At 42.4% G+C, this 14,784-nt stretch overlaps 1 protein-coding gene across 1 annotated transcript in view; it reads left to right on the plus strand.

The window, feature by feature from the left end:
- Positions 1-1,739: 1,739 nt before the first annotated feature.
- Positions 1,740-14,784, plus strand: part of AMPH (amphiphysin) — a 210,967-nt gene continuing 197,922 nt past the window's right edge. The window contains exon 1 of the mRNA XM_065939340.1: positions 1,740-1,860. Within this exon, the coding sequence (XP_065795412.1) occupies positions 1,792-1,860 (69 nt within the window). The 5' untranslated portion in view covers positions 1,740-1,791. The remainder of the gene's footprint in view (positions 1,861-14,784) is intronic.

Raw genomic sequence — 14,784 nt, forward strand, 5'->3', positions numbered from 1 at the left:
CTCCTTCAAAGAGTTGAGGATTTAGGGGATTTAGGGGATCACGAGTCACCCACCCCTCTCCTGAGTCACCTACCCCTCTCCTTCCGTGGCCCTGCAGTAAACCTTTCTCTGCTCCAAACTCTGACATTTTGGTTTGCTTGGCCTCACTGCGTGTCAGCCACATGAACTGGCATTCAGTAACAAAACCACTATCTTTCTTTTTTTTTGCTCACCATTCCACATCCTTGGCTAGGATTGGCTGGGTGGTTCTTCTGCTGGTCTTGCTTATGACTTCTTGTGTGGCTGCTTTCCGCCAGTGTGTCTCCAGGAGGCTGGTCTCAGCTGAGATGCAGGGACATTTGGGTTTTGCTCCCTGTCCATGTAATCTCAGGGCTTCTCCCTTTCCATGGGGTCTCTCCAAGGGCCTTTTTACAGCAGGGTAGCTGAAGCTTTACAGGGTGTGAGGAGATCCAACCAGTCCATCCTAAAGGAAATAAGTCCTGGGTGTTCATTGGAAGGACTTATGTTGAAGCTGAAACTCCAATATTTTGGCCACCTGATTCGAAGAGCTGACTCATTTGAAAAGACCCTGATGTTGGGAAAGATTGAAGGCAGGAGGAGAAGGGGACGACAGGGGATGAGATGATTAGATAGCATCACCGACTCAGTGGACATGAGTTTGGGTAAACTCAGGGAGTTGGTTATGGACAGGGAGACTGGGTGGGTTGCAGTTCATGGGGTCGCAAAGAGTCGGACATGACTGAGCGACTAAACTGAACTGAACTGAACTCTAACGGCCTTTTTACAGCAGGGTAGCTGAAACTTTACAGGGTGACACAGTAGGAGCAAAACCTTCCTGGTTTCTCAAGGTGTAGGCCTGGAATTGGTACAGTGTACTCACACCTATCTTATTGGTGAAAGCCAGGTCACAGCGCCTTCTAGAATCAAGGTGAGGGGACTACCCCAGGAGTGGATACCCAGGGGCAGTTCATGGGTGCTGCCACCCTAACTGTTTACTCCAGAGGTGCAGTGAGATGCTCTCTGGGACCCAGAATTCCTGGTGCCTGATTCTCTTCTGGCCTGTTTGCGGGGGCCGCCTGCCTTACTCTCCTCACACTCCCAGAGAGAAATGAATAGGGATAGTTGGACCTTCCTTCAGAGACTTCAAGAGCTCTGGGTACATATAGGATAAGTTTATCCCTATTAAGCTTACTCTTGCTAAGTGTACTGAGGATGGTGAATCCCTGTTAAGGTTGCCAGAGGCGAGAGTGTGTTCCTGAACACACAGATAATCCAGCGGTGCCTTCTGCCCTGGGTGGTCCAGTTGGTCCTTCTGGGAGACCAGCCCAATCCCCTTCACCCGGAGTTGCTCCAGTTCCACATTCCCGGGGTTCTCCTATCTCCAACCCTTTTCTTCTTCTTCCTTTTTTTTTTTTTTTTTTGCTGGAGAGAACTGGGGCCCCCCTCATCCTCCCCTACCACGAACTCCTCCTTAAAAGAACGCTGGAGCTGCTGAGGGCCCTGGGGTCGCTGCTAGCTTCCTTGCCTTTCTGCACCAGACCTCCTCTTCCATCACTGTGGTCACTCTCTGGGCTTTCTGACTCTCTTTCGCTCGCCACCCCAGCCCGGGTCACAGCAGGGCCAGCGCGTCCCGCCTCCGCTCTGTCGCTTTAAGCGGGTCCCCGCCGGCGCGCCCCTCCCTCGCCCCTCCTGGCGCTCGGCGGCTCCTCGCCGCCTCTCCCGCTCCTCCCGCTCCTCCTCCTCCTCCTCGGCGCCCGCTCCGCTCCTCGCAGCCTCCGCGCACCCGCAGCCATGGCCGACATCAAGACGGGCATCTTCGCCAAGAACGTCCAGAAGCGACTCAACCGCGCGCAAGAAAAGGTCAGAAGCGCGCGGCGGGCCGGGTGGCGGGGAAGCGGGCAGGCAGGGCCGAGCTGGCCGGGGGAGCGCAGGAGGCCGGGCCGGGGCCGGGGTCGCGGGGACGCCCTGCCCTCCGCCGCAGCCACTGCAGCAAGGCGGCACCCGGCAGTCGGGGGCGCGCAGACCCGGTGCCCGGAGGCGCGGGGTGGGCCCGGGTCTCCCGGCTCCCTCTCCCCCTGCGCGGCTGCGGGCGCCCGGCACGAGCTGTGGCAGGTGCGGCGGGTCGCCCGCGGCTCCCGGAGCGGAGCGCATCTCCCTCCCGGCGCCAGCTCTCCGCGCTCCCGCAGGCGGCTCGCGGGTCCCGGCGGGAGCTTGCGGCGCTCTAGTTCCTCCGGCGGGATTCCTGGCTACTTGGGTGCAGCAGGCACGAGCGATTTCGCACAGAAGCTACACCTCTCAAATCTGGATCAAGAGGGCTGACGGCTCAAACCCAACGGCTTTAATACAGTGCAGTGCAGTGAATCCTGAAGTTCAAAACGAGATCTAGATGCACAACTTCTTTCTCTTTCTTTGCTTTTTATTTCTTTTTCTGAGGGGTCTCTCTTATATGTGTATGCCTTTTGACGCCAGTGCCCTTCTCTGGAAGGTCAACGATAAATATGACTTGAACCTAACGATTCTCTGCACGTTTCGGCATAGAGGAGGGGAGGGCGTTTTACTGCATTAAAAAAAAAAAAAAAGCCCATGTTGCACGAGTTGGCTTCCCTGGTGTTTCACAAGCCCCTCGAGATTGGTCACAGTCAATTGTTTTTCTCCCCGAGAGATGGGTACAAATGAATGGCAGGTCCACGTCAAGCCCAGCGCCCAACAGTTGGGGAGGTACTGTACCATGCCCTGGGCTTGCCTGGCTTCCCTTGCCTACTGCTTGTCATCAAGACCTTGCCAGCACCGAGGTCTTCATTTGTGCCCCTTGCAGAGGACATTCATATTGTATGTTAAGCATTGTGCTTGAAAGTTGACACCAGCTAATAAGCCCCGTGGTTTGTGTCCGTTGAACTGTGTTCTCTTTCACGTGGAAGTATTTTCTGTCCCTGGGATTCTGGGTGTTTAGCGGTTTCCTGTTTTACTGGAAGTCAGATTTGCCGCGTTGCTCACTGTGGCAGTGAATTTCCCTCTGCAGACCCTGACTTAGACTGCCCTCCAGTTCCCACTGACCGCCAGGAGCTGAGCTGAAGCGGGCACTGATCTCTGCCTCTCTGTGTTCCCAGAGGCTTGGTGGCTGCCTCTAGTCCCTCCCTTCACACATCCACGCTCTCAATGCAGTAAGAGGATTGTATTTCTTTTAATATCTACCCAAGCTCATCCTGAACCAACATTGATCCTCCTGCCACTCCTTTAGCTGCTGAATTAGCAAGGCTTCCTGCCTGCTTCCAGTCCTTGGCTACTTGTCCAGAATGTAGCCAGGATCTGCTGGGAGCCTGGTTAGGTTTTGTCATCATTTTTCCATACTTCATTTTATCCACTGGTAGATATTCCACCCCACCCTCTCCCTCCTTCCAAGTAATTACTTGAATTTTGGGTCTGAGGCGTTTCATTGAATCCACTTTCCATCTGTGAAGGAATTTAATGATACAGTCTGCCTTTTGACATATTAAAGTATTTCTTAATCTAGGTCACCAGCTGTTAATATGCCAGAAATAACTGAAAAGAAAATGTAATCTGACTTAGACAGCATGCAAGCCCTTATGAATTGTTGAAAACTCACTGTTGCGTTACTAAGGTCAAGTGTGTGTTAGGATTGCAGTTGTGGCTGGTGGTTGATCACAGTGGTCTAGGGAAGCTTTGAGCAGGGCTTCAAGTGTCCTGGTTTCTCGCCTGGGGAAAGCTGCTAATGAAAAGTGCCTGTTGTACCTAGTTTAGGAGATTAAGACACCAAGAGGCTGAGAGAGTGGGTTCTGGCCCTGGGTAAGTTCTGCCCCCTTACTGATACTGTTCAGCATATGGGAAGAGAGCATGTGGAAATCCAGGTAAGGCAGTCCAGCCAAGCCCAAACAGTAGCCACTGGACCATGAAAAACGAAGTGTGCTGCTATTGATGGGTTCATTAGACATCTCCTCCAGCGATGCTTTCTTTTTGCATCTTCAGTCTCCTGTTCTTCAGATGCTCTATTGTGGTAACTATGTGCCACGTATGTTCTTGAGACCCTTTGTTCTTGGTTTCTACCACAAATTTTTTCAAAAGAGAGTCCACTTTCTTACTTTCTCATCATTTTTGATCCACCTAACAGCTTGCATGCATTTTCCCTCGAAATGCATGACAAACTACTCTTTCAGATAACTTATGGCTTTCTATGAATTTAATATAGATTTTTAAAATTGAAAACCTGTAAAGTTTCTTTGGAGGAAAAAAAAAGTGAAATACACATATAAGGGAAAAAAAAAAACACCAACAAATTAGAACACTCATAAATTCTACCACGCAGAGATTCACAATCATTTGATGTGTCCCAGTAGATTTTTTCCTCTTATATATGTATGTATTTATACAACTAAAACATATCCATCCTATATGATTTTGTAACCTGTTTATTTCATTTAATAATCATGAACATTCTTCAATGGATATGCATATTTTCCATCATGATTTTGTGACTGAACAGTATTGGAATGTATGCATTTTAGTGATACCCCTATTTTTAGACATTCAATTTCCATTGTTTCTGAATATAAATGCAAATCAGTGAGAAAACTTATAGGGGAAATGTTGCTACACATTCAAGTATCTCCTTAAATAAATTACTAGAAGAATTATTCTGTCAAAGGTATGCTTATTTTTATCATAGTTCGATTGCCTTTCAGAAAGGTTGAATCAATTTACATTCTCACCAGCAATCTGTGAGACTTTGCCAATAGCAGATAATAAAATTTAAAACATTCTTCAGATACATAATTGGAAAAAACTCTTCCTGTTCTTTTTCTTGGTTTTATTTTTTAAAAGTCTTAACATTTTTTTGCATTCGTTTTTTTAATCTGTGAATTTTGTTTGTATAGTTTTGCCCATTTTGTATAGCATCTCCATCTTATTATTTGTAAGGGCAAAAACTTTATCAATTCTAAAGGGTACAAATATTATTTCTTCCTTTTCTATTTACTTTTTAACTTTTGAGCATTTTTTTCCTGCTATAGAGCATATTTGTGTTTGTATTGTGCTTATTTATTTATTTTATATTTGCTTAAATCTATCAATTGATTTTGTGTGGTTTCCTCTTTTGGATGTTGAATTACTTAGGATTCTGCCACTTGTAAATGTCAGAAAACTCAGTTCAAACTGGCTTAAGGGAAAAAAAAGAGGATTTAATTACTAAAAATAAAAATATGGTTCTCGCACATATAAATTTAAATGAGTACAAATACAATATGTACTTTTATTAAGCTATGAACATATATATATTCTTATATATGTGTATTTTAAAATATATGTACATATTTCTGTTATATATGTTAACTCATTTGATTCTGTGCAGTTAGGTACTGTTATTTTCCCTGTTTTATATTGAGGAAGAGATTAAGTTCCATGCCCAAGGTCACACAGCATGCAGTAAAGCCGAAGTTTGGACCCAAGCAGTCCAATGCTTCTTGATTACATGGTACTGCCTCTTATAATTAGGAAAGGGGCAGGAGTGGACATAGATCAGGCCTGCATGGAAACAGGGATTCAACCACAGACCTCAGGGCTCAGGTGTCTTCTCCCCACCTCTCATCTCTGCAGCCATCTGTCAGCCCCATTCTTGGGCAGGTTCTTCTCTTTTGGTGGCAAGATGGCGCTCAGCAGCTCTAGGCAAGAGCATGTCACTATTTACAGATAACTCAGGATAACCCTCACCAGCCCAAACTGGGGCTTGTTCCTCACCCTGGAAGAAAGAAATCTCTGGGCCAAGGGCCAGGCCCATGGGTTGGATTGGGCCTGAGTCACAGGCTTCTATGGAAGCTGGGATGAAGAAATGTCCCCTAGACCATATGCAGGGCTCGTGGAGGAGGGAGAATCAGAGGACAGAAAAGAATGGGTGTTGGGCTGGCAAAATAAAAGGTGTCCACTGAACTGTAATTAAAATCCTTCCTGTCCTGTGTTTGTATAAATAATCACATAGTTAATAATTTATAATTTAATATTCATTTAAAATTTCCTATCAAATTATTACATCCACAGTTTAAAAAATAAAATATTAGTGAAAGGTTTATTACGAAAAATAGCAGTCCTCTGTCTCTTCTCTCCTCAACCACCAATCTTCTTTCCCCAGAGGCAGCTGTTATTAATCACAGTGCCCTTCAAATTATACTTAAAACTACTTCTGAATCTATCCTTCCGTATTTGGTGAAATCGGTAAAGATTTAACTCTCATACATTCTTCCCTCTACTTCCATATCCCCTAATAATGTAGCAAAAATAGTTGGTGGCTGAGGATTATATTTTTAAAATGGCAAAGTATGGAAAACAGCCTTTTTTACTTAAGTATTTAATCCCTCTGGGATTTTTTGGTCTATCTTTATAGATATATGTACATATCTGTCTTTATAGATATATGTACATGTATAACTGATTCACTTTATTGTACAGCTGAAACTAACACAATGTTGTTAATAACAATACTCCAATGTAAAATAAAAAATTTTAAAAAGCCTAGTTGATAAGATAAAAAGAAACTGTAGTTTTTTTTGTTGACTGTATCACACTCATCTTAACTATTCAGCCTTGGTGGATTTTTGTGTATTTGGATCTCTGGATAGCTATCACACAGAACATTTCTATCATACCAGATAACTCTCAACCTTCATGCCTCACCTGTTGTCTTTTTTTATGTTCATACATTTTAAATTCCTTTACCATCATTTTCCTGATGAACACCTTATATTGTACATATTGGTTATTTTGATATCTTCTTTTGCAAAGTGTCTGTTCAAGTCGGTGTTTTATTTGGGTTGCTTGTGAAAAGAAGAGAAGCGAAAAGCAAAGGAGAAAAGGAAAGATATACTCATTTGAATGCAGAGTTCCAAAGACTAGCAAGGAGAGATAAGAAAGCCTTCCTCATTGATCAGTGCAAAGAAAGAGAGGAAAACAATAGAATGGGAAAGACTAGAGATCTCTTCAAGAAAATTAGAGATACCATGGGAACATTTCATGCAAAGATGGGCTCAATAAAGGACAGAAATGGTAGGGGCAGAAGCAGAAGCAGAAGATATTCGGAAGAGGTGGCAAGAATACACAGAAAAACTGAACAAAAAAGATCTTCATGACCCAGATAATCACGATGGTGTGATCAGTCACTTAGAGCCAGACATCCTGGAATGTGAAGTCAAGTGGGCCTTAGAAAGTATCACTACGGACAAAGCTAGTGGAGGTGATGGAATTCCAGTTGAGCTATTTCAAATCGTGAAAGATGATGCTGTGAAAGTGCTGCACTCAGTATGCCTTCAAATTTGGAAAACTCAGCAGTGGCCACAGGACTGGAAAGGTGAGTTTTCATTCCAATCCCAAAGAAAGGCAATGCCAAACAATGCTCAGACTACTGCACAATTGCATTCATCTCACACGCTAGTAAAGTGATGCTCAAAATTCTCCAAGCCAGGCTTCAGCAACATGTGAACCTTGAACTTCCAGATGTTCAAGCTGGTTTTAGAAAAGGCAGAGGAACCAGAGATCAAATTGTCAACATCAGCTGGATCATCAAAAAAGCAAGAGAGTTCCAGAAAAACATCTATTTCTGCTTTATTGATTATGCCAAAGCCTTTGGCTGTGTGGATCACAATTAACTGTGGAAAATTCTGAAAGAGATGGAAATACCACACCACCTGACCTGCCTCTTGAGAAACCTGTGTGCAGTTCAGTAAGCAACAGTTAGAATTAGACATGGAACAACAGACTGGTTCCAAATAGGAAAAGGAGTACGTCAAGGCTGTATATTGTCACCCTGATTATTTAACTTATATGCAGAGGACATCATGAGAAACACTGGGCTGGAAGAAGCACAAACTGGAATCAAGATTGCCGGGAGAAATATCAATAACCTCAGATATGCAGATGACATCACCCTTATGGCAGAAAGTGAAGAGCTAAATAGCCTCTTGATGAAAGTGAAAGAGGAGAGTGAAAAAGTTGGCTTAAAGCTCATCATTGAGAAAACTAAGATCATGGCATCCAGTCCTATCACTTCATGGCAAGTAGATGGGGAAACAGTGGAAACAGTGAGAGATTTAATTTTCCTGGGCTCCAAAATCACTGCAGATGGTGACTGCAGCCATGAAATTAAAAGACGCTTGCTCCTTGGAAGGAAAGTTATGACCAACCTAGACAGCATATTAAAAAGCAGAGACATTACTTTATCAACAAAGGTCTGTCTAGTCAAGGCTATGGTTTTTCCAGTAGTCATGTGTAGATGTGAGAGTTGGACTATAAAGAAAGCTGAGTGCCGAAGAATTGATGCTTTTGAACTGTGGTGTTGGAGAAGACTCTTGAGAGTCCCTTGGACTGCAAGGAGATCCACCCAGTCCATCCTAAAGGAGATCAGTCCTGGGTGTTCGTTAGAAGGACTGATGCTGAAGCTGAAGCTCCAATACTTTGGCCACCTGATGTGAAGAGCTGACTCATTTGAAAAGACCCTGATGCTGGGAAAGATTGAGGGTGGGAGGAGAAAGGGACGACAGAGGATGAGATGGTTGGATGGCATCACTGACTCAATGGACATGAGTTTGGGTAAACTCAGGGAGCTGGTGATGGACAGGGAGACCTGGAGTGCTGTGGTTCATGGAGTCACAAAGAGTTGGACACGACTGAGCGACTGAACTGAACTGTTGTTTCCTTATTGACTTGTAGAAGTTCTTTATATATTTTGTATATGAGTCCTTTCTTAGATAAACATTCTGTGAATGTGTTCTCCCAGACAGTGGCTTGTCTTTTTACTTTCTTACTGGTGCCCTTTGATGAAAGATATTTAAAATTTTTATGAAGCCTGATCAGAAGATTAGGTTTTTTCATGTAGTTTTTTGTTTTCCTAGAGTTAATCATAGCATTATTTCTGTTTGCTTATTTTTCTGTGAGCTATATAGAATTGTTCATTTTGCTTCATCAGATCTGTTAAATGCCTACCAATATCGTATCAAAGGTACATATAGTCAAAGGTAGAGTTTTCCAGTAATCACGCATGGATGTGAGAGTTGGACCATAAAGAAGCCTGAGTGCTGAAAAATTGTTGCTTTTCAACTGTGATGTTGAAGAAGACTCTTGATAGTCCCTTGGACACCAAGGAGGTCAAACCAGTCAATCCTAAAGAAAGTCAGTCTTGAATATTCATTGGAAGGACTGATGCTGAAACTGAAGTTCCAATACTTTGACCACCTGATGGAAAGAGCTGACTCATTTGAAAAGACCCTGATGCTGGGAAAGATTGAGAGTGGGAGGAGAAGGGGACAACAGAGGACAAGATGGCTGGATGGCATCACCAACTCAATGAACATGAGTTTGAGCAAGCTCTGGGAGGTGGTGAATGACAGGTAAGCCTGGCATGCTGCAGTCCATTGAGTTGCAAAGAGTCAGACATGACTAAGTGACTGAACAACACCAATTATAATCAAGGGTTCAGTAAAATCAGATAATGCAATTATGTTCTCCTACTGAAGGACCCCTCTCCCCCAAATTCCCTCAGTTTGTAGTCTCTGCCCTTTTACTGTAAGCTGGGATTTTTTTTTTTTTCCTAAGCCTGCTACTCAGCTGTCATCGTGGGTCTTTCCTTGCCAGTTTGGGGTTGAGGAAGGGACTTGAAGGCTCATCTAGTCTTTAATCCCAGGCTTTCAAACTGTTCTCCATTGTCAGTGCCGTGTTTTATCCTTACTTTTTGCAGTACTTGGTGGGTCCAGGTTCTAAGCTGGAGTGTGTTTGTGACTAGTGAGAATTGGCTGCTTTTTCATGGGTTGCCTAAACAGGCACTTCTAGAAAGTAGTTGCCTCTATTCTGCTGAGTTGTTTCCATTCTTCTGTCTAGTTTTTACTTCTGTAAAATGTATTGAGTTCTCTCATCCACTAGTAATGCCTCTCTTCTTTTTATCCACGTATGTTCATACCTTTTTTTATTCCTTTGTTGTTGTTTTTCTTGCAAGGATCTTGGGAGGAAACAGATATAAATAATACAGTCTGTCTTTTTTATTCAGAGGCCTTTTTTACTTAAGTATTTAATCCCTCTGGGATATTTTGGTCTATCTTTATTCATTTGTAAAATCCAGTGACTTTTATTTGGCCTTAACCCTCCTTGACCTCTATGCAATATTTAAGTCAGTGGTGCAGTTCAAACATTTTTTAAGATTAAAACTGGGGCTTCCCAGATGGCACTAGTGGTAAAGAACCCGCCTGCTAATTCAGGAGACGTGAGATGTGGGTTCAGTCCCTGGGTCGGGAAGATCCCCTGGAGGAGAAAATGGCAACCCACTCCAGTATTCTTGCTTGGAGAATCCCCATGGACAGAGGAGCCTGGCAGGCAACATTCCATAGGGTTGAAAAGAGTCTGAGCTGACTGAAGCAACTGAGCATGCATTCAAACATTTTTTTTTTTAATGTGACTGTAGTGATGAGGGAAGCTTTTGGTATGTTTTAATACTAGCCTCTTTCGGTATTAGATTTTAGTATTAATAAGAGTGAAAGTGAAAGTAAAGTGAAAGTCGCTCAGACATGTCTGACTCTTTGCGACCCCATGGAATTCCATACTGTCCATGGAATTTTCCCGGCCAGAATACTAGAGTGGCTAGCCTTTCCCTTCTCCAGGGGATCTTCCCAACCCAGGGATCGAACCCAGGTCTCTCCCATTGCAGGCTGGTTCTTTACCAACTGAGCCACAAGGGAAGCCCAAGAATACTGGAGTGGGTAGCCTATCCCTTCTCCAGCGGATCTTCCCGACCCAGGAATGGAACCGGGGTCGCCTGCATTGCTGGTGACCAACTGAACTATCAGGGCAGCCCAATAAGAGTTGCTGCTGCTGCTGCTGCTGCTAAGTCGCTTCAGTGGTGCCTGACCGGGTGTGACTCCATAGATGGCAGCCCACCAGGCTCCTCCATCCCTGGGATTCTCCAGGCAAGAACACTGGAGTGGGTTGCCATTTCCTTCTCCAAAGCATGAAAGTGAAAAGTGAAAGTGAAGTCACTCAGTCGTATCCAGCTCTTCGAGACCCCATGGACTGCAGCCTACCAGACTTCTCTGTCCATGGGATTTTCCAGGCAAGAGCATTGGAGTGGGTCGCCATTGCCTTCTCCAATAAGAGTTACATTATATAAATTCTAAGGACATGTACTGTTTAATAGTCTCTGTGTAGTTTATCTGCCGTGAGTGATTGTTATATCATAGTCTTAGGTGCAGTGTTTTTCATGTATTGTATCTTCCCAAGTAAAGTGTAGATGATGGAGGGGAAGGACTAAATGTATTGTGAATTGTATGTATACAGTGATGATGTATTATTTGACATTGTGTTTTCCTGCTAGTTTACTTCCCACCTCTGCAAACGCATTGCCTGAAAGCATCCGCCTACATTATTCTTTCTCTGACTTTTGTGGAATTACGGTAAAGTTTTCACTATATCACTGCCATTTGAACTGTCATTTTGCGAAGGTAGTATATAAAATAGAATTAAGAGTTCTGAAGATGGTTGGAACTCCATAAATATTAAGTTTTGTTGTTGTCCAGTGATTAAGTAATGTCTGACTTTTTGCCACCCCATAGACTGCATCACACCAGGCTCCCTTATTCTTCACTTTGTCCTGAAGTTTGCTCAAATTCAAGCGGATTGGGTCGGTGATGCTATCTACCCATCGCATTCTCTGCAGCCCCTTTCTCCTTTTGCCTTCAGTCTTTCCCAGCCTCAGGGTCTTTTCCAATGAGTTGTATCTTCACATCAGGTGGCTAAAGTATTGGAGCTTCAGCATCACCCCTTCCAGTGAATATTCAGAGCTGCTTTCTTTTACATTGAACTGTGCTAAATTCTTAGTTTTATAAGTCAAACAGATACTGGTAGAATCCTGTGGTTCAGCCCAATGTTGATTGTGTGATATGGCAAGAAAAGCAATGTAGTCTCCTTGCATGCCTGATTATGTGACTTTGTGGGTTTTTTTTTTTTTTTAATTGTTACTTTGCTGATGCCCACATTAGGTTTGTTCTCAAAGGGAGACATATAAATGGATGATTCTGTACTGCCTGTGCCTGTACTGGTGAGCATGTGCCTGTGTTTATTTTATTTATGCAAATTGAATGGGAGAAGAAATGCCTTGCTCTGATCAGGAGAATTTACCTGGGACCAGGGCCTTGTCTGTGGAAGAGTAGCTTATATGTTTACATTTGAGGACTCTTTAGAGACTGAGTCTCTGAGGCACTTCCAGGGTTTCCCCTTTGAAGATCATCTGAAGACTTTGCTGTCCAGTTCTACACTGTACGATGTATGCCTTTGCTTCTACTAAGATAATTTTCTCTGGCTCTATCATGAACTGCCAAAATTAAAAATAATTTTCAGGGCATTCTTGATAGTAAGGTTTCCTTCTTCATTTTTTTTTTTTTACACATAAGCATGCTTATATGTATCATCCTTCTTTCCCCAGGAATGAATACAATAGGGAATCAGAACTGTAGGGACTGAGATTTTAACTTTATAAAAAGTTGTCATTATCCACAACATAGCATATTGTGTGTGTTTTCCATAAGTCATACTTTAGAAGTCAGCTTGTCTATGAACCAATACAACTTAAAATATCTGAAATACTTGTATAAGTAATATGGTCCACTTTATTTGGAGTATAAAATTAGGTCCTATTTAAAAAGATACTCAAATGATTTTTTAAAAATACATAAGTTAAATATTCCAGTGTATCATGAGGATGCACTTACTCCTCCCTGGGGTTCCAGTCTTATGCTAAGTTCAGAAATCCTATGGGGAGTTTCCCTTCCCTAAAGAAGTCTGATTTTTCCTATGGCCGGATGGTAAGGGAGTCCAGCTTTCAGATGTCAGTCCTGTCCCCCGGGGTGAGCCCTGCAGCGCATCAGGAACCCAGTGGCATCCCCCCTCACTGCCCCGATGGCTCTCACAGAGAGGGCAGGGCCAGGAAGCCTTTTTCTCCAGGGTTATACTCAACCATGACCACTCCATGTCATAGTAGCCCTAAGCTCCCAATGTGTGCGCTCTTTATCAGTGGGTTTATCGTTTCCAAATATACTTGCATATATACACACAGATTCTCACTCCAAGACTTCCCATCATGCCACGGTTCCTAAGTTAGGAAACTCGATATCAGCAAACACTGATCATCCAATTCATTCATGTCAATCCACATTCTTCTGGTTTTAATAACATGCTCATAGGGACATACCAAATTGATTTTAAGCCTGCAGTTTAAGAATACTACCCTAGTGGGGCCTTAGCATCCTTTCCTAGAAACTGATTTTCTTTTGGGTCACTGGTCCATTCAAAGATGTGTGTGTGTGTGAGAGAGAGAGAAAGAGATTGTTTCAAAAAATACTGTGAAGTATTTTGTGAGCAAATGAGTTGAGAAGGCAAAGAATATTTTTAAAATGATATGTTCTGACTTTTTAAGTCTGGAAATTTCCACTTGACTCTTCAAATATATATATATATATATATATTTTTTTTTTTTTTTTTCATTTTTATAGCCCTTTAAATTAGGGGCCTTCTGAGTAGAACACCTAAGGAAATATGTAAGCTTGTGGGCTTCAGTGACGGGATAACAGATAAAGAGATTTCTTGTGTTATAGATAGAATTTTCCAGATAAATGGCTAATGTTTACATAATGGAACTGCCATCATCACAGAGTTTGAGGAGTTCACCTATGAAAGTATAGATAGTAAGCCTCTACACACAGCATTGTGTAAAATTAACACAAAAGTAATCACGATTTCCTAGGAACACATCCACAGGTCAACTTTTCATATAGTAATGCTGAAACCTCATTCTTGTTGATTCAAAATCTAAATTTAAGTGTAGCACATTATATTTCCTGAATATGTATTGAGTGACTCTTTAGAGGAATAATGTGTGATAAAGCCACGAATAAGATCTTAGATTTAAAATATTTGCTATGCATGGTATATTAATTTTGATTACCCTGAAATTATTTAGAACAGATGTATAAAAATCAGAAAGCCACAATTTTGGTCATTTTCATCTTATTCTCATATAGTTATTTATTTGAAAGTTTAGTTTAGAAGTGGGAAGAACCTGAAAAAAATGTATATACATGTATATATATGGGACATTCCAGGTGGCGTTAGTGGTAAGGAACCCACCTGCCAATGCAGGAGACATAAGATATGCAGATTCCATCCCTGGGTAGGGAAGATCTGCTGGAGGAGGGCATGACAACCCACTCCAATATTCTTGCCTGGAGAATCCCATGGAAAGAGGAGCCTAGCAGGCTACAGTCCATAGGATATCAAAGAATTGGACATGACTAAAGTGACTTAACATGCACACACATATATATATATGTGTGTGTGTGTACATATACACTTTTTTCTATTTTAAAGTGCCTATAATGACTTAATAAAATACACATGGATCTGTGAATAAATGTACTCTTGTTAAGGCACCTAACACTTGTTGAGTAAAAGCATGCTAGATGTACATATTCTAATAGTTATATATTCTATTGTAAAGTTAACCTGGTAAAATTTGGTTATTCATTTAGAGTCATTTATTAAGAATCTAATGCCTGAAAGACACTTGCTAGTAATATAGCATTATATAGCATTCAACAAAGACATCTTGGTTGATCATAGACCAGCAGGAGCTGGTAGAGAGATAAACCTTTGAACTTAAAAGTAACTACATAGTAATTAATGAAAAATCATAATTGAAAATTCTGTGAAAAGAAAAAGAAATTAAAAAACATGCAACTAGGGATTTCACCT

The sequence above is a fragment of the Muntiacus reevesi genome, chromosome 6 (assembly GCF_963930625.1).
Source record: "Muntiacus reevesi chromosome 6, mMunRee1.1, whole genome shotgun sequence".
Classification (NCBI taxonomy): Eukaryota; Metazoa; Chordata; class Mammalia; order Artiodactyla; family Cervidae; genus Muntiacus; species Muntiacus reevesi.